The 23,538-nt window shown below is 43.3% G+C and overlaps 1 protein-coding gene across 1 annotated transcript; it reads right to left on the bottom strand.

Annotated features, from left to right (window-relative positions):
* Positions 1 to 3,424: 3,424 nt before the first annotated feature.
* LOC123486034 (zinc transporter ZIP13-like) lies at positions 3,425 to 16,438 on the bottom strand. The gene is made up of 10 exons (XM_045217212.1): positions 16,249 to 16,438; positions 13,469 to 13,810; positions 12,098 to 12,211; positions 9,758 to 9,891; positions 6,861 to 6,983; positions 6,527 to 6,616; positions 5,582 to 5,632; positions 5,161 to 5,293; positions 4,675 to 4,774; positions 3,425 to 4,511 (listed from the first exon to the last, which is right to left on the bottom strand). Exons 2-10 carry the CDS (start codon positions 13,785 to 13,787, stop codon positions 4,436 to 4,438), a joined length of 1,140 nt encoding a protein of 379 aa, XP_045073147.1. The 5' UTR covers positions 13,788 to 13,810; positions 16,249 to 16,438; the 3' UTR covers positions 3,425 to 4,435.
* Positions 16,439 to 23,538: the final 7,100 nt, after the last annotated feature.

The following is a 23,538-nucleotide window of genomic DNA, read 5'->3' as shown; positions in this document are numbered from 1 at the left end:
ATGGACCACATGCTGGATCAAAACATATTTGTAACCCAACATATTTAATTACAAGCCTTTTCTGTGCACAGTTGACAAACACACTGAGACAGGTGTGGGCTGAAATTCAATTGGACTCACCACAGCAATGATTGGTGTCTTTGTTTACAAACTCCCACAATCCAGGTTTGATTGAATTGAGCCCACAGCCTTTCAATATAGTTAACATTTCAATGTATAAAACAACATGGAGACACACTGACCAGGGGCTTCCCAAGGCCTACATCAGGGCTCTCCAACACTGTTCCTGGAGAGCTACTCCAACCCTAATCTAGCACACCTGATTCTAATAATTAGCTGCTTGGTAAGCTGAACCAGGTTAGTTACAACTGGAATTGGAGCGAAAACCAACAGGAGGTAGCTCTCTAGGAACAGGGTTGCAGAGACCCTGGGCCACATGACAACAACATCAATATTTAAGATTAATCTAATTGTATTCCTCCTTCATCAGGCTTGGCTGATCCAAAACCACTCTACTATCATGAAACGTTTTACAAAACTTTGGAGAGACATTCAATCAGTACTTCAGCACTGTCATGCTATATCCACTTAAGGGATAGGTTTTCATTTACAATACAATGCAATAAATTATACATATTCATTTAAATTTATGCTAGAACGCATTGTTAATTGATAATTACATTGTTATTACACAATATCAGTATCAAGCATCACCAGGAAGTTTTGGGGACACATTCACAATCAGAATTGTGCATATGGGTCTCAATTGTTCATCTGGTAGATAAAGATATCAATGAAATCAGCTTTGTTGTTCAATAGTGCCAGAATCATCAGAAAATCCACATTGTAGGATTTTTATAAGTCATTGCAAATTGTAAGTGGAAAATAAGTGTTGGTCAATAACAAACGTTTCTCAATATTGTTATATACCCTTTGTTAGCAATGACACAGGTCAAACGTTTTCAAAGTCTTCACAGGTTTTCACTGTTGCTGGTACTAGGCCCCGTTCCTCCTGACCTGCAGATCTCCTCTACAGAGCAGTGATGTTTTGGTGCTGTAACAGGCCAACACAGACTTTCAACTCCCTCGAATTTTTCTATGGGGTTGGAATCTGGAACTGGCTGAAGCCCCTCCAGACCTTGAAATGCTTATTACGAACCACTCATCGTTGCCGAAGAGTGTGTTTGGATCATTGTCATCTTATCTTTCATTCTCTGATGAGTTTCCTCAACATCTGTGCTTCCCATTCATTCTTTCCTTTACCTGGATCAATCGTCCTGTCCATACCATAAGAAAAACAGCCCCATGCATGATGTTTCCACCTCCATGTTTCACGGTGGGTATGGTGTTCTTGGGGTCATGCAACTCAGCATTCCTTCTCCTCCAAACACGGCGGTTGGTTTACCAATTCCATTTTGTCTCATCTGACCCTCACACTTTCTCCCAGTTCTCCTCTGAATCATCCAGATGTTCACTTTGGCAAACTTCAGCGGCCTGTATATTACTTTCTTGAGCAGGACCTTGCTGGCGCTGCAGGATTTCAGTTCTTCACGCGTAGTGTGTTACAATTGTTTTCTTGGTGACTATGGTCCCAGCTCTTAGATCATTCACAAATCCTTTGTTCTGGGCTTTTCCTCACCGTTCTCCTGAGTCATTTTACTCCTACGGGTGAGATGTTGCATGGAGCCCCAGTGGGAGATTAAGTTTTTTGTGTTTCTTCTTTCATTTGGCTAATATCCCCCTTGTTTTTCTCCAAGCTGCTCTTTGGTCTAGCCTTCTACTTGTGCGGTTTTCTGTCCTTTCACTCTTTGGTCTTGCCATGGTGGATTTGAATTGATTATTATTGCTTATGTCTTTTATAAATAACATCATAATTTTATGTTTGTAAATCTTTTTTGGTTCATACTTATTTCCCTCATAAATCAAATCAATTTATACATTTCTAAATGTTTTTCTGTTTTTTTTTCTTCATTTGTCCTTTAATACTACCTTATTTGCTTTCATTCTTTGTATTGGTCAAACTTAACAATATCTAAATACTTTTTTTTCCCTCACTGTACATGCCATAAGTTAATGGTGCCACATGTCAATGATTTTAGGTGTGATACTGATTATTTAAAAATGGTTTCACTGTCCAGATCCGTCTACGCTTGTAAGATATCCAGACACTATGGGAGAATCTCAATTGCATCCTCTCTCCTCGCCTCCTTCTCAAAACCCATTGGAGGATGTCAGAGGGGAGGGACATCTGGCTTTCTCATCCAATGGGTTTTAAGAAGGCAAGGCGAAGGCATGTGAGGAGTATTCAATTGAGATTCTCCCAATGCGTGCCTGACTACCTCCGGAAGTGGTCAGGAAGATCTGATCACAATGCGTCTTTTAATCGTCTACACCTGTCTGAAAGTGTGGGCACAATCAGAATGTGGACAAGATCAAGATAACTGGTGCATGTTAGAACCAGGTATAAACGGGGCTTCAGTGTCTTAACTCACAGGAAGGCTCCCACAGACACAGGACTAAGGAAGGTAATCTGCAGGGGAGTCGTTATGGCAACGGGCTCTTGTCAAGAATTAACAAACAATCAATACCCCCCATTACATTTTAGGCCCGGACTCTTTGCTGCAGAACATGTGCTTACAGAAAATGTTTATGTTTAGTGTGGAATTTTGTTTTGATTGCATAACATATTGATGCATAATCTCCATATCCTTCATTTGCTGTAACTTGTGAGCATGCAACTACCAAGGGTGAATACAGTGCCTTCAGAAAGTATTCACACCTTTGACTTTTTCCACATTTTGTTGTGTTATAGCCTGAATAAAAATTGTTTTAAATAGAGATTTCGTGTCACTGATCTACACACAATACCCCATAATGTGAAAGTGGAATTCTGTAAAAAAAAAAATCTTTACAAATGAATTAAAAATGAAAAGCTAAAATGTCTTGAGTCAATAAGTATTCAATACTTGTGTTATGGCAAGCTTAAATAAGTTCAGGAGTAAACATGTGCTTAACAAGTCATGTAATAAGTTGCATGGACTCTGCAATAATAGTTAAACATGATTTTTAAATGACTACCCCATTTCTATACCTCACACATACAGATAATTGTAAGGTCCCTCAGTTGAGCAGTACATTTCAAGCACATATTCAACCACAAAGACCAGGGAGGTTTTGAATAGTTAGAAATGGGCACCTATTGGTAGATGGGGTGGCAGACATTACATATCCCTTTGAGCATGATGCAGTTATTAAATTACACTTTGGATGGTGTATCACTACAAATATACAGGGCCCTTCCCAACTCGTTGACAAAAAAAGAACAATGAAATCAATTTGAATCCCACTTTGTAACAAAATGTGGAAAAAGTCAAGGGGTGTAAATACATTCTGAAAGCATAGCCAAATCAAGACCACACAAAACTATTTTGCATAACATTATTTTATTACATTTAAAAATCATATTTTCCTTAACAAATTAAGCTCTCATAATTAAGGAGTTCCAAATATATCTGTCTGAGTGTCTGTCTTACTATCAAATTAGCATTGTATACAATTGAAAAATACATGCTCGTTTTGCTTGAATATACATCAAATGTAACAGATTAACCCAGCACAAAAAGCAATATGATGTGTGTGTAATGGAGTGGTGGAAATCGTAACAGAATTTATGACAAAAATATTGCACCATGTTACTTTCTGAACTACTTCAATAAATACTTAGCAGTACAAGCAGATACAGTAACCAATAAGACTAACGTGTATATAGACTAGATACAATAAATATAAAATAGCTTGAAAGAGGAGAAACCAATAGAAAGCAGCACATGAGCATACAGCTTGAAGAATGTAAGGAAATGTGTATGCATTTTAGTATGGTAGGTAGTAAAGCCATGTGAGATTACGTTTATACAGTATGCATTAGCTGCTCATATGTGTCTGATAATACCTGGTTGTGAGTTTATGCATATGTACAATAAAACAGATGAGACTGATTGTCTGCCCATTATGGTCTGATGCGCTCATATAGTCCAGTTACGTCCATGAAAGCTTCAATAAGATTTATTTAGCTCTCTTAACGTTTCAAAATGTCTGTCTCTGGGTTTGGCACATTAGTGTCCACACAGACAGTAGTCTGAGAGGTCAGCAGACAAGGTGAACACAGTCTACAGTCCTGATAGAAAAAGCAGGTACCATGATTCAAGGTGCCGTTCTGATTGTCGGATCGCTTCCATGTTGATGATGGCGATGCTGATGATAGGATCTTTTGGCACTAGGTGGAGTATTAAAAATAGTTCCATATAATAAAAAAGGGCGATTGAGTGCAATCTGAGGACTTAAAACTTTATAGAAAGGGGATTGTTTCCCAGTCCAGTAGAGGTTGCTGTGATGGTTTTGAATGATATTTTGGTAAAAGCAGGCTTGTCCTTTGAGTTCAATCCACTATGGCAGACAAGACGGCCATGACACCAATGCCACAGCACAGAAGCAGGATCTGCAACAGGGAGTGTCTGGAAAAACAGAGAAAAAATAAATAAAAATACTTGATTCAGTGTCTGCCCATTCATTTTCATTTTAGCGTTAACAGTTTTTCCCCTCTGCATATTTACTCTTAGTTTATAGTGAGTATTTGCATGGTGGTCAGTGGCTGTCCAGATTGACCAGTGTACATACCCAAGGCTGGTCTCCTCCAGGAGGTCAGGCACCACGTTGACCAGGGCTATGTACAGGAAGCCTCCCGAGGAGAATGGTAAGATCCACGATGTTACATTTTCTACACAGGATGAAGTGAAACGAATGAGACATTTGGTTTGCCTTAATAATTAAACAAAGCTTTTCATGCTGCTTGGAGGCCAAAGCACGGAAGGCTATATGGTCCCCTGATAGCCTATGCCAAGGGTGTGGACAGTGCTCGACATGGGCAGGAGCTCACCGGAGCGGAGTACCGGCACCTAAAATGGTCTACCGCTTTAGCTCCTGCACCTCTTACAGAATATTAGCTCAAATGTATTGTGGCGCTCTTGCACCTAAATATAAAACAGTACCGGCACCCAAAATAAGTACTGGCCCTTATTTCAATCCAAGTCAAGAACCTGGTGTGGCGCTGTAGTTTCAGTGCTCTGCTGCTGTTTTGTATATGGAGGATGATAGGCGGCTCACCTGTCCCTCTGGGAGACTGGGCACACAGGGCGAAACAGGCCCCCAGCACCCCTCCCAGGGCTGTGGACAGCTGCATGCGGGCGGCACTCCAGCGGTCAAACCCTGCACGCAGCAGGATGGCAAAGTCGCCCACCTAGAGATGAGCAAAAATCATAAAAGCTATGTGTTACAGACCACATTAATGTAAGCAATGTGTCACAGATTCCCATGTAAGCAATGTGTCACAGATTCCCATGTAAGCAATGTGTCACAGATTCCATTTATGTAAGCAAAAAAAGATGGGGATATCAACTAGAACTGAATCAACTCATGACAAAAACCAAAGTCATAATTAGCTTTCAATGGCATGAAGTATGTTACAATTTTTTTTATTCATAATAGATAGGTCACATCCCCCTAAAAATAGCAAGTTTGAACTTACCTCATGGGGGATTTCATGGAGCAGGATAGCAAAGGTTGTGAGACACCCAACCTGTCAGGAAATACATATAACATGTCTCTGATCAGGCTCTGCAAAATATATACTGTACAAGTTGTGTTTCCAATCCTATACTACTCAAACTCCGATAACTCATCTCCTGTACTACATTAGTGTGTATACATAACAATGTTTGTTTCACGCATCCAACTAGGCTTCTACTTTGACAAACACCATCATGCCTGCATACGAGTGCAGATGGAAACCAAAATAAGTGTGATGCCCGTGTGTGTGAGCGATGTAGAGACATCTAGCTAGTTTACTTCCTCTCTGGCAAACTCTCCCTTTGGCTCATGCTGTTAGCCTTATGCCTATCCAGCTGGACTTTCTCCCCTACAACCGTGGGTAAAGTAATGCTAATTCTCCATCAGAAAATAGCACAGTAGAATTCAATGTCCTGACTCAATGTTGTGTAATAATGACAATACTGTACTTAGTATTTAAATCATAGAATTGTGTTGTTGAAACTAGTCTCTTAAGCAGGGGTGCAGTATCATGCCCATAGTGGACTGAGCTGAGAAGTGCACGTTACGGCTATGAGAATAGTGAATGTTATGGCTAAGTGAGAGCTGATACAGCCATCTACGAGTCTGCCAAGGGGTTTGGGTCCTCTGCCAATCATGGTCACGAGAAGGGCATGAGCCTCTCAAATTCCAAAACAACCACCTTTCATAACATACTGTAGTCTGTACTATGTCGGCTCTAAGTTTAAGTATTGTATGCATTGTTTCTAACCAAGTTGCATTTTGTTGAAACGTTTGTATTGAAATTAGTAACTGCTATTAGGTTTCATTCACATGTATTAAAAACCCACACATGGCCGCTATTTAGTATAGAGCACCTGGACAGACTGTTCATTGCAGAGATTTGTGCTTCAGAGTAACTCACTTTCCTGCTGACCAGGAAGCTCCCTGCCACAGCCAGGCCATGGGTGAAGTTGTCAATGCAGTTGGCCAGCAGGTTCAGGTACCCAATCGTCTGCCAGATAGAGAACACATAGAACAAAGTCTGTACAGGTTAACATTCAAAAGGATCCCACAGCTGACCCACATTGAAGTCATATACATAAAACTAAAGGGGTTACTTAGTACAGAGGATTTCAGTTTGGTGTCTCTTAAGCAATGTAGACTTCCAGATTGTTCTCCCTTTTGTCATTTACATATGGCTTGTTAAAATGAACAATATCCCGTCAGACAAACCTTACCCATTTGATGCAACTTACCTTTATTTTCTTTGGCACTTGCTGCAAGCTGCTCTTTGGCTTGGAGGACGAGCTCCACGTATCAGAATGGTGCCCATTGATGTGGGACAACGCCTCACTACTGGAGTCTGAGCTATGGGAGGTCTGAGAAGAATGGGTGACAAAGAAAACAAGTATTAGCCCAATCAGCAGGAAATTCCATAGCATGCAAAGGGTTACATAGTACACATATACATTACATTGAACCACAACCTACAGTGCTGTGTTTCTTCTATGTTACCAGGTCCTTACTACCCATAGCCTCTCTCCTCACCCATCTTTTCCAACCACTGACTGCTCAGTAATTCCTACAATTCCTGTCAGTCATCGCATCTTCCACTGCCTTTGCGTGCTTTGAACAAAAAAACTCATTCTACCCCAGGCCCTTCTCTTTTCCAGAGCAGGGCTGACTTCCCTGTTCCTTCCTCGTTTAGAGCCATTTACAGTACGTCATCATTTAAGTCAAATTAAATGAGGGAAATAGCCTGCTGTATTCTAAATGTGGCTGGGAAATGTTCTCTATTTTTGTAACCGCAGCACAAGGAAGAAGTCATCAAATTGTACATATCTTCTGAAATATCAATATGTCCCCTAAAGTGTGAGTGGTCTGGGTAATTAATTGGAGAGTATGACGCCAGGTGAGATCATGACCTATGATCTATGTCTCTGACTTGAATATTAACAGCGTCTTGATACTGACATCTAAACATGCTTGATAAGACTCCATTTGTGGAATGAGCACTGATCTACCCAGAGTCTCACTATCCACCCCTGAACACTCTTCTCAGGCCTCTCTGAAGTAGATGTAGCAGCTGCTTCCTCCCCATCTCTATAAATAGCTACAATGAATGAGCCCAGACATGGACGCCAATCTTCCTTCTCCTGAGCAAAAGGAGGAAAGTGGTGCACACACACACACCTTTTGCGAGATGAATGGGGCACAAGGATAAGAAACTGAGAACTACCTGAAATTAAATTAAGGATTATCTCTTGAATAACAATGTTAGCATATGGGATCACAAACGAAGTATGATTTAAAGTGCTGGTTTTCATCCGTACCTTTTCGAAAGCAATTTAGAATTGACTATATCAGTGAATTAAATTGATCAAAAAGGAAGCCTACAGATATTAAGGCCTTCAAAGACTGCAGTTGTGTACCTCTGTTTTACATACTCTACAAGAAGCTCTCCCATTTCTACAGAGCAGAGAACATCTCAAACCACTGTCAGACAGGGAAAATGCACCACCCAAAACCACGCCATACTCCTATATGCCAAAACATCAAAAGAATCCTGAAGCTAATACTCCGCACTAATACCCACTCCAAATCTCATATGAAAAAGGGTCTCACTGGTATTAGAGAAATGGAGGGGAGAGAGAATACAGCTTTGATCCCAAGCATGTCTAGCAGATAGACACTCCGGGCTATGGCACAATGGGTCCCTCCATGAGATTGTGGGGGTAGGGGAGCGATAAGGTTGCATTAGCAACCACGATTCCATCCAGTTTTTATGCAAGTAAAGTTATACCATGTAAAAAATCATGACAGCTGGGATGGAAACAAGAAGTGTCGGTACAATTTCATTATTGTCGACAGAAAATTTGCTTGTTCGACATGGTGGGATCTTTGTGTCGGTAAAATGAATTATGCAACAAATTGCGGTGGAAACTCCTGCGCAATTGTTGATAGAATTTAGTCACGCAATGCTATGTTGTGTGGTTTATTAAAAGCATGCAGTTTATTAGGCTTCAGATTAAAGAAGTTATGATGAACTTCACAGGGTGGTGCACAGTTACGATCTTAATGCTCCTTTCCAATAAATATTGAGTATTTTATATGCTAGTGACATGATGATTTGTGCTTAGCTGCCAAAAGATCATCTTACTCTTATCCATCTCATCATATAACCTAACCTGTCCACTTTAACTGCAAACTGTTGTCTAGAGAGAATGCGGCAAAACTAGATTGGGCACGTTTGCCATTTATCGCAACAGTTTGTGTGAAAAACCGTTGATAGAGTGGAAAATGCAATGGAAATACATTGAACTTCTGTATTTTAGTCAGAACATGAAAACTTTAGCGCAAAAGTGGTTATGTGCACTACATCACACAGCCTTTTATCCGCAACACGTCAGTTTGATGGAATCAAACCTCTAGTGGGAAAATATGCATATTTTATTTTACATGCATATTTTATAATATTCGCATTCAAATCTGTCGCAAATTGGATGGAAACCAGCTTATGACATTTGTCTGACTCAGACTTCTTCTTTTCAATTTGGACTCAAACTCCACTTATGAAGTTCTAAATAAGACCATTCTGGGAGATTCCCATTCAGGCCAGAATGTGTCATTACAACACTGTTTAATCATTACCTTAAGGTGGCCTAAATTCAGAAGTTGATTGTTGAAGTTAAAATGCTAATGATTCATCACTTAAGAGTGTAATAAACACTGATTGTGGTTTCTTCAGCCACAACACTATCAATCAAGATGATCTAACGTGCCTTGTTTTAGTTTAGATCAGTTATCCACTGAAGATCAGCTCAGATCAAACAGAAAGCCCTTGACAGAGCCAACTGATTCACTAGCAGCCCCACCACATGGAAGAGCAGTGCCACTGTGGTACCAGTGAAGGGATTAAAGAGCACTGGTGCACTGGACAAGCCTTCTAAACAAAAATGTGAGGGCTCCAGCATGTGGGATGAGGGTGTGTAATTACATGCCTGACATTCACCTTCTTTGGAAAGACATGCCCACTATTTCTTTAAATCATTTTTGCCTATTAAAGAGTTGTATGCGGTGCCTTGACACGACTCTCTGTTGCACTTCATTTCATGTAGACAACATGGAAAATAAAACAGCATGAACTACTCACAGGGACATGCTGGCTGTTACCAATGGAGTCCTCCTGGCTGTTCTCATCTGGAAACATCTTCTCCAGGAGAAGGAAGGACAGCATGCCCATGATAACCCACAGGCCCTGGGTCCTGTAGTGGTGATGGCTCTCGTCTGAACACAGGGAGGATGGAAGAGACATACAGTGAGATAGGCTGACAAACTAATTGGAAAACCTTCTCTAGGATTGCATGGTGACCCACTTTCACATGGATCAGTGGAATGCAGGCATGGCTTAGGGTTGCTCATCATCACCACTGAGGACTTCACACAAGTCAGCAAAGCATTTTAAAGTGTATTTCTACATGACAACCAGAGGACCTTAGGTTAGGGAAACTTAATCCTGGGCCATGTCCAGTTGCCAGACGTTGTTGAACGTTGCAGATAGAAATGCCATGAATAGAGCTGACATGTTTCCCAACACCAGTCCCCCCAACAGTACACATTTTTGATGTAGCCCCGGACAAGCACAACTTATTCATCTCATCGAGGGCTTGAGGATTTGTTAACAAGTTGATTCAGGTGTGCTTGTCGTGGGCTACACTTTTTTTTTTAAATCCTGTTGGGGGGATTGGAGTTTGGAAACACTGCTCTACATGACAGAGAGGCATGTCTGTTTACATAGAAATATATGCCATGTGAACGTTCCAAAATGTTGCGTCCTGCTGAATGCGCCCCTGGTGATCCTAAATGAGTCTACAAAAAAAACACACTGAACAAAAATATAAAACAAATGGTAAAGTGTTGGTCACATGTTTCATCAGCTGAAATAAAAGGATCACAGAAATGTTCCATACGCACAAAAAGCTTATTTCTCTCAAATGTTGTGCACACATTTGTTAGTGAGCATTTCTTATTTGCCACTATAATCCATCCACCTGATAGGTGTGGCATATCAAGAAGCTGATTAAACAGCATGATCATTACACAGGTGCACCTTGTGCTGGGGACAATAAAAGGCCACTAAAATCAGCAGTTGTCACAACACAATGCCACAGATGTCTTTAAGTTGAGGGAGCCTGCAATTGGCATGCTGACTGCAGGAATGTCCACCAGAGCTGTTGCCAGAAAATTGAATGTTCATTCCTCTACCATAAGCCACCTCCAACGTCGTTTTAGAGAATATGGCAGTATGTCCAACCGACCTCACAATCGCAGACAACGTGTAACCACGCCAGCCCAGGACCTCCACATCCAGCTTCTTCACCTGTGGAATCGTCTGAGACCGCAGGTGAATCCACCGGACAAAACTGTGGTTTTACACAACCGTAGAATTTCTGCACAAACTGTCATAAACCATCTCAGGGAAGCTCATCTGCGTGTTTGTCGTCCTCACAAAGGTCTTGACCCGACTGCAGTTCGGTGTCGTAACTGACTTCAATGAGCAAATGCTCACCTTCAGTGCACCATGGTGGAGGTGGGGTTATGGTATGGGCAGGCATAAGCTACGGACAACGAACACAATTGCATTTTATTGATAGCAATTTGAGTACATAGAGATACCGTGACGAGATCCTGAGGCCCATTGTCATGCCATTCATCCGCCGCCATCAGCTCATGTTTCAGCATCATAATGCACGGCACCATGTTGCAAGGATCTGCAAACAATTCCTGGACGCTGAAAATATACCAGTTCTTCCATGGCCTGCATACTCACCAGACGTCACCCTTTGAGCATGTTTGGGATGCTCTGGATCGACAGCGGGTTTCAGTTCCCGCCAATATCCAGCAACTGGTTTTCTGACTAATTCCCTTTAAGTTATCTGTGACCAATAACTGCATATCTGTATTCCCAGTCATGTGAAATCCATAGATTAGGGCCTAATGAATTTATTTCAATTGACTGATTTCCTTATATGAACTATAACTCAGTAAAATCTTTGAAAGTGTTGCATTTATATTTTTGTTCAGTGTATATATTTTTGCACTAAAACTGCTTTGAAGAGTCATTGTAAAATGCTATAGTTGACAAATCTTTAAAACTGAACAGAATATCGGCACTTCCAATGTTCACTTATTCGAAAATGAAATGTGGTACCCTGGGAACGTTAGCAGTCATTCTCTGACTCTGTCAGTTTGAAAGGTGTAGAAATCAACTGTTTTCGGAAACAGACTATCTTCACAATATTGCTGACATGTCAGAGCAGTGATATGCAAGTCTATGGACACCCAGGCATTCCACTCCTCTGTGTGAAGGGTCAGAAGAGTTATACTGGTGGGGAGAAATAAGCACAGGCAGTTTGAATGGGGATGTCACCATTAGGGGTAAAGAAGGGGACAGAAAGAACAGGAGGGTGCCTGAGAGAGAAGGTTGACCCACCTGGGCTGCAGGAGTGGGAATGTGCCCAAGCCTCCGGGAGCAAGTGGAGGAACACATCACCCAGGAGACCACCAATGGCAAAGCTCAGGAGCTGCTTAAGCTTCCGACACCCAGCTGGAGACACACAGAGAGTAACAAGAGAGAAAGAGGCGGCAATTATGAAAAGTGTAGTCGAGCTAGGCTGTATCATCCATGATATACAAAAGCGCTGGTTGTTCTCTGTTTGAGCCAAAACATTTACAGGCTTCATTTAAAATAAACCTGCGGAATAAGTGATTTTATATTTCTAGCTTTCAAATTAAGAGCCATTACATGTTTTATTTCTATTTAAACATTTTCATTAAGTATGACTATGACTGAATTAAAGAAATAGGCCTACTGGGTAATTTCTCGATTTAATTGGATAGATTTTTTCTAACTTCTGAATGCACAGCTTCAGAGACAGCAATTGCCATGATATTACAACATGGCATTAGTGATCTGACTTGTCTCTCCTTACCAAGACTAATAAGCACAAAGGACCAGGACAGACAAAAGCCAGTGCTCTTCATTGTTAATTGTGTTTTCTGAGAGGTGTTGAAATGCAATACTTAGTGGCCTGGTTTCTCGTTTTTGAGAGTCTGAAGAATACAGTATGGTAATGAGGACACACCAAATTCAGCACCATTCCCATTGACACATTTATCCATTATCCAACTAGGCTTATTTCAGTGATCCCTTTATAATTACTTTCTCTGGTAACAAAAAACACTGATTTAGAAAAGACTTGTCCTAAAACAAACACTGCATAATTTGGGTGAGCCAAAAGCATAATCCCAATGGTGCAAAGGAATATTGACATTTGACCCCAATTTAACAGTTTGTAACACTATGTGCACATAAATAGTACCGGTATCTCACATGGTTAAATACTCAAGGCAAAGAAAATCAGCAACGCAGCTTTGGAGGTAGTGAATGTGGCCTCTACCTACTCTACTTGAAGGCTTGGTTTAAAAGGGTGTGGTCAGGCAGAGTTCAGAGCCACATGGTTCATCCCATTAGCAGCAGTTTCCTCTCCAGAGGAAAATAGAGGTACTATTGCTTTATATTTAAATGGATCTTTAGAAAAAACAGAGCAGAACATGGGAGGCGGTACATTTATTAAAAATTATTTTAAATTATGCCCAGCTCACGAGGGCCCCTTCATGATGTGAGGCATTTGCCTCTTTTGCCTAATGGTAAGTCAGTCACTGTAGGCTACCTCAGGGTGTCTAATTCTGGGTGTATGGTGATCGAGGCCTATCCAGTGTGGCTCATTTTCAGAGGAAAGAGTAGGCCTACATTAGTCTGACTAACAGCCAGGCTTTCATATCAGTTTAGGTCACAACTTACCCTCTGTCTTGAGGGCCGCTCCGGCCTCAATAGGAATAACAAGGAGGGGGAAAATTCCACTGAGGCCTACAGCAACAGACCCAACCAGAGAGCAGAGCCAGACATCGGCACATTCGCTTGCAAAGAAGTCGGCTAAGGCCTGGAAGCCTAGGAGCTCATCTGGATGCCCAGAACCAGCGGCTGTGGCTGTGGCATGAGCCATGGCTGCCTGGGACATCTTCTTACCACTGCACGACCCTCTGGATGAGACGACCAGCAGGGCAGCACCAGTGAACAGTGCAGTAAACGCCCAGCTGGGCCTACCACCTCCTGCTTTCATCCGTCCCACGTTCCAGAGAACACCTGCAACCAACAAGGACAATGTTGCAAGATGGAGATGCCATCACAGAATGTAGATAGGCCTACATGCATTATAAACTCAACAGATGCTTTCTCAAACAAATTGTATACACATTCACTGCCAAGCAGTTTGTGTAGAAAATGTACACTACCGGTCAAAAGTTTTAGAACACCTACTCATGCAAGTGTCTTTCTTTATTTTTACTATTTTCTACATTGTAGAATAATAGTGAAGACATCAAAACTATGAAATAACACATATGGAAACATGTAGTAACCAACAAAGTGTTAAACAAATTTTTATATTTGAGTTTCTTCAAATAGCCGCCTTGATGACAGCTTTGCACACTCTTGGCATTCTCTCAACCTGCTTCACCTGGAATGCTTGAAGGAGTTCCCACATATGCTGAGCACTTGTTGGCTGCTTTTCAAATCACTCTGCCGTCCGACTCATCCTAAACCATCTCAATATGGTTGAGGTCGGGGGATTGTGGAGGCCAGGTCATCTGATGCAGCACTCCATCACTCTCCTTCTTGGTAAAATAGCCCTTACACAGCCTGGAGGTGTGTTGGGTCATTGTCCTGTTGAAAAACAAATGATAGTCCCACTAAGCCCAAACCAGATGGGATGGTGTATCGCTGCAGAATGCTGGGGTAGCCACGCTGGTTAAGTGTGCCTTGAATTCTAAATAAATCACAGACAGTGTCACCAGCAAAGCACCCCCACACCATAACACCTCCTCCTCCATGCTTTATGGTGAGAAATACACATGCGGAGATCATCCGTTCACCTACACCGCGTCTCACAAAGACACACTGGTTGGAACCAAAAATCTCCAATTTGGACTCAGACCAAAGGACACATTTCCACCAGTCTAATGTCCATTGCTCGTGTTTCTTGGCCCAAGCAAGTCTTTTCTTATTGTTGGTGTCCTTTAGTAGTGGTTTCTTTGCAGCAATTAGACCATGAAGGCCTGATTCACACAGTCCCCTCTGAACAGTTGATGTTGAGATGTGTCTGTGACTTGAACTCTGTGAAGCATTTATTTGGGCTGCAATTTCTGAGGCTGGTAACTCTAATGAACTCATCCTCTGCAGCAGAGGTAACTCTGGGTCTTCCATTCCTGTGGTGGTCCTAATGAGAGCCAGTTTCATCATAGCGCTTGATGGTTTTTGCGACTGCAATTGAAGATACTTTCAAAGTTCTTGAAATGTTTCATATTGACTGACCTTCATGTCTTAAAGTAATGATGGACTGTCATTTCTCTTTGCTTATTTGAGCTGTTCTTGCCATAATATGGACTTGGTCTTTTACCAAATAGGGCTATCTTCTGTATATATGATGTAGTTACAATGTAGAGCAGGTGTTCTTAAACGTTTGACCGGTAGTGTAGGCTAAGGCTAAGGTTGAGATAGTGTGACGACAGATAAAAAATGGACAGGACCAAATAAATCCCTTTTTAGGGTAGACCTTTCACCAAAACAGATGGAAAAGGTGCTCCATGAGCAGTTTACCGGTGTGTGCTTTTGGAAAGGTGAAACCAGCAAAGAACAGGACCAGAAGAGCGTTGATTTGAAAATGTCTGTTAATGTCTAAGAAAACGTGTCTCAGGGGACCTATTGCACAGCATCTTGACTTGAACTAAACAAAATACCTATGGGTCACGTTTAATTCAGAAAAATATTAGTATATTAACTTCATATGGCTGTATGTATGATAATGTTCCGGAGTCCCCTGGCCTGCGGTACCCCATCTACACGTCAGCGCGCCTGCGTCGCATTTTGAACGTCTCCATTAGAGCGCTGTTCACGGCGGAGGAAAATCACAAATATATGGGAGAAAAACAACACATAAAAGTTAGGTGTTGTGAAGAATTCGCAAACATGGCTTGCAGGAACAAGTTAAATGCATGTTTACTTCAACGATAGATATAGGGTGCTGATGATATCCCAAACAGCTCTCGCAGTAAAAGTTGAGACGACATAGCACAAGCTAATGTTGCACACGTTCCGAAAAGGCCCAAACATTGTAACATTTTAATGATTTGTAACAATTTGTAGCCCATCTAACGTTAGTTACAATGTAACAAATCTCACTCACTGTAGCAACAGCTGTATCTACTATGTTGGATATACATTGCAGGGATTTATTTAGCTAGTTAGGTGACTTTTGTTTTTACTTATAGTAACTGGTTGCCAAAAAACAATAGCCTACAGTAGCCTATAATCTAATTCGCACTGTTACTTGGAAAGTTCTGGTCGTGACGCATGAAGGGCTGTCTATAAACAAACGCAGCTAGCACGCTTAGCTAACCAAGCCTAGCATTTCAAGCCTTGGAAGTTGAAGTCAGCTAGTTAGGATTGCTAAAATCACGCAGTCATATTACAAGAAAAAGTACATAGGTAACGTGACCTAGAAAAACGATATGAATATATTTTACCCTATTGTGATTCCTGAAGTTCTTGCACCAGTGTGTCCCTGCCATCCAGCTCCGTGAGGCAGGCTAGCGCTGCTGTTCCACTCTCCAGCTGATTCCGCAGCTGCAGATAACTACTTGTTCGCCACAGCTAACATTCCTGCCACGGCTTCCCGTTTTCCAGAGGAGCCACGTCACCGGAAGTGTATTTTTTTATTCCTGACAGCATGGCCGGGATTTCGATGCGACGTAGGGATGACAAAATGTAGTTTTGGCCCTTATGTTTGGGCTGGAAGTTTCTGTGGTGTATTCATTACGGAAACTGTTTACCGTTTAAGAACCAAACAGAGCAACCGGGACAAAACGGGGAGGGACCTACCTGGATTTGTTTAATAGAAACTCTCCCTTGCATTTTCCTTTTAGAGTAAACGGTTTCGTTACGTTTTGTAACATAATCGGGGTAATGATTACACCCCAGGTGTAGCATTTGCCTGCAGTGCTGTAGGCCTATGTCCAGTAATAATGCTTCTGTTTCATGTGAATGTTTGTGTCAGTCAGGTATCTTAAATACAGTGGTGGAAAGAGTACTTAAATTACATTTGACTCTAGTAGAAGTAAAATGTATGACTGAAAAATACTCAAAGAAGTATAAGTACTCAGTTACAGTAACGAGAGTATATTTGTAAGTAGTTACTTTACACCTCTGCTTAAATAGTAGCCTATGAGGTCACCTCAAAAGAAAATCGAAAGATAATTCCACCAGGGCAATAAAACATTAATGTTAATAAAAAAATCATAGTGAATATGATTATAAATCCATATTGTGCTTTCAAAATAAGACAGCATATTTAAATGCAGCCTAAATGGGACAGAAACTGTGCCTTCAGGGCAACAAGGCACCCTCTGTGCCAAAAAGTATTCAAGGCTTGTGTTGTTGTATTCACTCTGTACCAGTGACCTGGAAGGTGATGGATGGTGAAATAAATATTGGGGAGCCAGGCATTATGATTAATGATGCAGTTAACGCCATGATCTATGGAATACAAACTGACTCCTGACAAATATGTCAGGCGGCCTACACTGTATCTTCATGCCTTTCTAGTTCGACCACCAGATGGTGCATTTGACAGTTACAGTACAGAAGGTTCTAGATATTCTACGGTATGGCCTTCAGAAATCTCTTCCACCCGCCGGCTCGCTCTCTTGAGCATTGGGATGAGGTTGGATTCCCATAAATACTCTGTTGATACAGCCAATTTCCTCTGTAATGATAACTCTTCTGTAAGATTATTTGTGAGATCCATACTCATTGACACACCAATGAAGTGTGTGTGCGTGCGTGTGTGTCACACATGTTTGTGTGTGATTCTGGGCCTCTCTTCTTTGGCCATTAGGTGCTGCTGTGAACCTGACTCTGGTCACTCCAGAGAAGGCCATCAAACTAGCTGCCAATGACTTCTTTAGACAGCACCTGTCCAAGGATGGGTGAGTAGTGTTCAGAGGCCTCTTTCAAATACCTGTGTGTGTGCACAATAAACATTTGTGTCAAGAAAAAGTATGACATTAATCTTTAACACTGTTACTACTCTTTTATTGCATTGTTGGTTAAGGGCTTGTAAGTAAGAATTTCACTGTAAGGTCTACACCTGTTGTATTCGGTGAATGTGGCAAATACAATTTGATTTGATATTCTATTATATGGTGAAGAATAAAAAGTAAATCATTTATGTATTATTCTTTTTTTGTTTTAGGGGGTAGATCAGATTTAATATTGCAGATAGATTGTGGCTTCCATCAATGTATTTGTCTGCATAATTTCCAATCCCCCATATTCTTTGGGTAAATATACATATAAAATGTATATATATATATACTGTATATATATATATATGTATATATATATATATATATATATATATATATATATATATATATATATATATATATACAGTGGGGGAAAAAAGTATTTAGTCAGCCACCAATTGTGCAAGTTCTCCCACTTAAAAAGATGAGAGAGGCCTGTAATTTTCATCATAGGTACACGTCAACTATGACAGACAAATTGAGAATTTTTTCTCTCCAGAATATCACATTGTAGGATTTTTTATGAATTTATTTGCAAATTATGGTGGAAAATAAGTATTTGGTCACCTACAAACAAGCAAGATTTCTGGCTCTCACACACCTGTAACTTCTTCTTTAAGAGGCTCCTCTGTCCTCCACTCGTTACCTTTATTAATGGCACCTGTTTGAATTTGTTATCAGTATAAAAGACACCTGTCCACAACCTCAAACAGTCACACTCCAAACTCCACTATGGCCAAGACCAAAGAGCTGTCAAAGGACACCAGAAACAAAATTGTAGACCTGCACCAGGCTGGGAAGACTGCATCTGCAATAGGTAAGCAGCTTGGTTTGAAGAAATCAACTGTGGGAGCAATTATTAGGAAATGGAAGACATACAAGACCACTGATAATTTCCCTCGATCTGGGGCTCCACGCAAGATCTCACCCCGTGGGGTCAAAATGATCACAAGAACGGTGAGCAAAAATCCCAGAACCACATGGGGGGACCTAGTGAATGACCTGCAGAGAGCTGGGACCAAAGTAACAAAGCCTACCATCAGTAACACACTACGCCGCCAGGGACTCAAATCCTGCAGTGCCAGACGTGTCCCCCTGCTTAAGCCAGTACATGTCCAGGCCCGTCTGAAGTTTGCTAGAGTGCATTTGGATGATCCAGAAGAGGATTGGGAGAATGTCATATGGTCAGATGAAACCAAAGTATAACTTTTTGGTAAAAACTCAACTTGTTGTGTTTGGAGGACAAAGAATGCTGAGTTGCATCCAAAGAACACCATACCTACTGTGAAGCATGGGGGTGGAAACATCATGCTTTGGAGCTGTTTTTCAGCAAAGGGACCAGGACGACTGAACCGTGTAAAGGAAATAATGAATGTGGCCATGTATCGTGAGATTCCATCAGCAAGGGCATTGAAGATGAAACGTGGCTGGGTCTTTCAGCATGACAATGATCCCAAACACACCGCCCGGGCAACGAAGGAGTGGCTTCGTAAGAAGCATTTCAAGGTCCTGGAGTGGCCTAGCCAGTCTCCAGATCTCAACCCCATAGAAAATCTTTGGAGGGAGTTGAAAGTCTGTGTTGCCCAGCGACAGCCCCAAAACATCACTGCTCTAGAGGAGATCTGCATGGAGGAATGGGCCAAAATACCAGCAACAGTGTGTGAAAACCTTGTGAAGACTTACAGAAAACGTTTGACCTCTGTCATTGCCAACAAAGGGTATATAACAAAGTATTGAGAAACTTTTGTTATTGACCAAATACTTTTTTTCCACCATAATTTGCTAATAAATTCATAAAAAATCCTACAATGTGATTTTCTGGATTTTTTTTCCTCATTTTGTCTGTCATAGTTGATGTGTACCTATGATGAAAATTCCAGGCCTCTCTCATCTTTTTAAGTGGGAGAACTTGCACAATTGGTGGCTGACTAAATACTTTTTTTCCCCCACTGTATATATACATATATTTTTTCCTTTATTAGTTTCCCCTAACCCTAACATCCCTCCCCTAATTTATATTTGTATTTATTATGGATCCCCATTAGCTGCTGCAAATACAAGTAGTGATGAAGTCAATCTCTCCTCCACTTTGAGCCAGGAGAGATTGACATGCAATCTATTAATGTTAGCTCTCTGTGTACATCCAAGGGCCAGCCGTGCCGCCCTGTTTTGAGCCAATTGCAATTTTCCTAAGTCCCTCTTTGTGGCACCTGACCACACGACTGAACAGTATTCCAGGTTGTGACAAAACTAGGGCCTTTAGGACCTGCCTTGTTGATAGTGCTGTTAAGAATGCAGAGTAGCGCTTAATTATAGATTGACTTCTCCCCATCCGAGGTACTGTTGTATTAATATGTTTTGACCATGACAGTTTACAATCCAGGGTTACTCCAAGCAGTTTAGTCTCCTCAACTTGCTCAATTTCCACATGATTCATTACAAGATGTAGTTGAGGTTTAGTGAATGATTTCTCAAATACAATGCTTTTAGTTTTTGAAATATTTAGCACTAACATATTCCTTGCCACCCATTCTGAAACTAACTGCAGCTCTTTGTTAAGTGTTGCTGTCATTTCAATAGGCCTGAGGTCACACTTTCTAGTAGGCTTAAGTTGAAGATATGGCAAATAGGAGTGGCAATATCGTCCGCTATTATCCTCAGTAATTTTCCATCCAAGTTGTCAGACCCCGGTGGCTTGTCATTGTTGATAGACAGCAATACTTTTTTCACCTCTTCCACACTTACTTTACGGAATTCAAAATTACAGTGCTTGTCTTTCATAATTTGATCAAATATACTTGGATGTGTAGTGTCTGTAATGAATACTCAGGGAGAAAAAGGTGTAGATTCACGCGCTGTCACGAACGTTGAGAGACGGGTCGGAACAAGGTGCAGCGTAAAAAGCGTACATGTTTATTAACTCAAATAAACACAAAACAAGAAACAACGTAACGTGAAGTCCTCAGGCTATACACATACAAGCCTACACGGAACAAGATCCTACAATACACAGTAGGCAATGGGCTACTTAAGTATGATCCCCAATCAGAGACAACGAGCGACAGCTGTCTCTGATTGGGAATCACACCCGGCCAAACCTAGAAACACAACCTAGCACTGCAACATAGAAATAGACTAACTAGAACATAAACATAGAATATATAACATAGAAACTCACACCCTGACCAAACCAACTAAAGACAACAGGCCTCTCAAGGCCAGGGCGTGACAGTACCCCCCCCCCCCAAAGGTGCATACTCCGGCCGCACCAACCTGACTCATTAGGGGAGGGTCCGGGTGGGCTTTCAGCCTCGTAGGCGGATCCGGCTCCGGGCGTGACGACCTCTTCCTCTCTGCCTCCCCGTTGCGCCCCTGGTCTGGTCTGGACCTCGGCGCGATGCTTCCCCTCTCCTTCCTCCCATGATGCACCAAGCCCTGTCTGGACCCTGGTGTGGGAGACCCCGAACCTGGAGAGGGGCTGACGTCTGGGCCTGGATCGGCAATCCCCCCACGATGCACCAAGCCCTGTCTGGACCCTGGTGTGGGAGACCCCGAACCTGAAGAGGGGCTGACTTCTGGGTCTGGAGTGGAGCCGCTGACCGGAGCTGAACTGGACCCCGGTGGAGCGGACTGCTCTGGCTCCGGAGTGGAGCCACTGACCGGAGCTGGACTAGGCACCGGTGGAGCGGACTGCTCTGGCTCTGGAGTGGAGCCACTGACCGGAGCTGAACTGGATCCCGGTGGAGCAGACTGCTCTGACTCCGGTTGCTCCACTCCCTGACATTTCCCAGGGAAACCGTCATATTTTCCAGTCTCCTTCCCGACAGAGCAGGGCCGGGTGGCCTACATCATCACTCTGTTGACGGGTCGTGCCCTTTCCTGGGCTACCACGGAGTGTGAGAGCCAAACTCCGGCGTGCTCCGACTCTTACCAATTCACCTGGGAGCTACACAAGCTGTTCGACACCTCTCGGGTGGTGTCGGGGCACGAGGCTGGGAGGTGGCTCATGGCCTGTCGGCAGGGTGACCGTGGAGTTCCGGACCCGGGCTCGAGAGGCAGGATGGGAGGAGACCGCCCTGGTCGTCCTTTACCGGGAAACGTGAGGGGTCGCTAGTATCAGGAGGGGTGCCAGCGAGCCGGAACCGAAACCCCAACTCCAGAGACTCCCAGACTTTTCTCCCCATCAGGGTTCAGTGGGCCCGTGCTGCGCATCGGGCGCATGCACTGGTGGATTCTGGGGCCGCAGGAAACCTGAAGGTGGAGCGTTCCGTTACTCTCCCTCTCCGAGACGGTTCCGGTCATGGACGGCCGGCCCTTGGGGTCGGGCTTCATCACCCGGCGCACTGTCCCTGTGCGTGTCCGGGTGGCGGGGGGGCTATGGGAGGATATCCAGTTTTTCATTGTGGACTCTCCGGAGTGTCCCCTCATCCTCGGGCACCCCTGGCTGGTCGCCCACAAACCCCGGATAGACTGGTCCATAGGGCGGCTCATCCTGGAGGTAGGCTCTGCCCTGTCCTGTTCCGGTCTCCACCGATCACTCATCAGCCCAAACCACCGTCCCAGACCACCTACCAGTCCTCACCTCCCGCACTCCGAACCGCCTACCGCCCTAGCGGCGGTTGACACCGGGAGGACGGCGGCAACAGACTCCGTCACCGGCCCAGACCTGGCAGGTGTTCCCCAGGAGTATTGGGATCTGGGGGAGGTGTTTAGTAAGAGGCGTGCCAAGGGCCTACCTACTCACAGGCCATACGACTGCGCTATCGATCTCCTGCCGGGCGCCATAACCACATGAGGGCGATTGTTTTCCTTATCTCGGCCAGAGACGCTGGCCATGAGGGAGTATATCGACGAGGCACTCGTCGAGGGTCACATCCGTCCCTCTACCTCACCCGCGGGCGCAGGCTTCTTCTTTGTGGGGAAAAAGGACGGTGGGCAGCGGCCGTGCACTGATTACCGGTAGCTCAAAGACATCACGGTTAAGAACCGCTACCCACTCCCCCTGATGATGACGGCATTTGAGTCGTTGCAGGGAGCCCGGGTCTTCACCAAGCTGGACTTACGCAATGCCTACAACCTGGTGAGGATTCGGGAGGGGGACGAGTGGAAGACGGCTTTTAACACACCCAGTGGGCATTACGAGTACCAAGTCATGCCGTTCGGTCTGGCCAACGCGCCTGCGGTGTTCCAGGCGTTGGTCAATGAAGTGCTCCGGGACCTCCTCGACTGCAGCGTCTTCGTGTATTTGGATGACATCCTAATATTCTGAAAGGACATGAGTGAACACCAGCAGCACGTTCGGCAGGTCCTCCAACGCCTTCTTCGTCACCAGCTCTACATCAAGGTGGAGAAGTGCGTGTTCCACACAGAGACAGTCTCCTTCCTGGGGTTCATCGTCACCCAGGGGGACCTACGGATGGACCCAGCCAAGGTCAGCTCGGTACTGCCAGCCCTCATCCCTCAAGCAACTAAAGCGTTTTTTAGGGTTTGCTAATTTTTATAGGTGATTTATTTGCAATTTTAGCTCTCTAGCCGCTCCTCTGACAGCTCTCACCCAGACGAGCGTGCGCTCCTTCGCTTGGACCCCGGAAGCGGGGAACGCATTTGATGCGCTTAAGCAGCGCTTTACATCGGCCCGGTCCTAGGGCATCCTGATCCATCCCTGCCGTTCATTGTGGAGGTGGATGCTTCAGACGTTGCGGTGGGAGCAATCCTGTCTCAGTGGTTCCT

Source organism: Coregonus clupeaformis, unplaced genomic scaffold (genome assembly GCF_020615455.1).
Source record: "Coregonus clupeaformis isolate EN_2021a unplaced genomic scaffold, ASM2061545v1 scaf0964, whole genome shotgun sequence".
NCBI classification, from domain to species: Eukaryota; Metazoa; Chordata; class Actinopteri; order Salmoniformes; family Salmonidae; genus Coregonus; species Coregonus clupeaformis.
The sequence above is the reverse complement of the archived record's forward strand: the minus strand, read 5'-3'. Positions and strand labels throughout refer to the sequence as shown.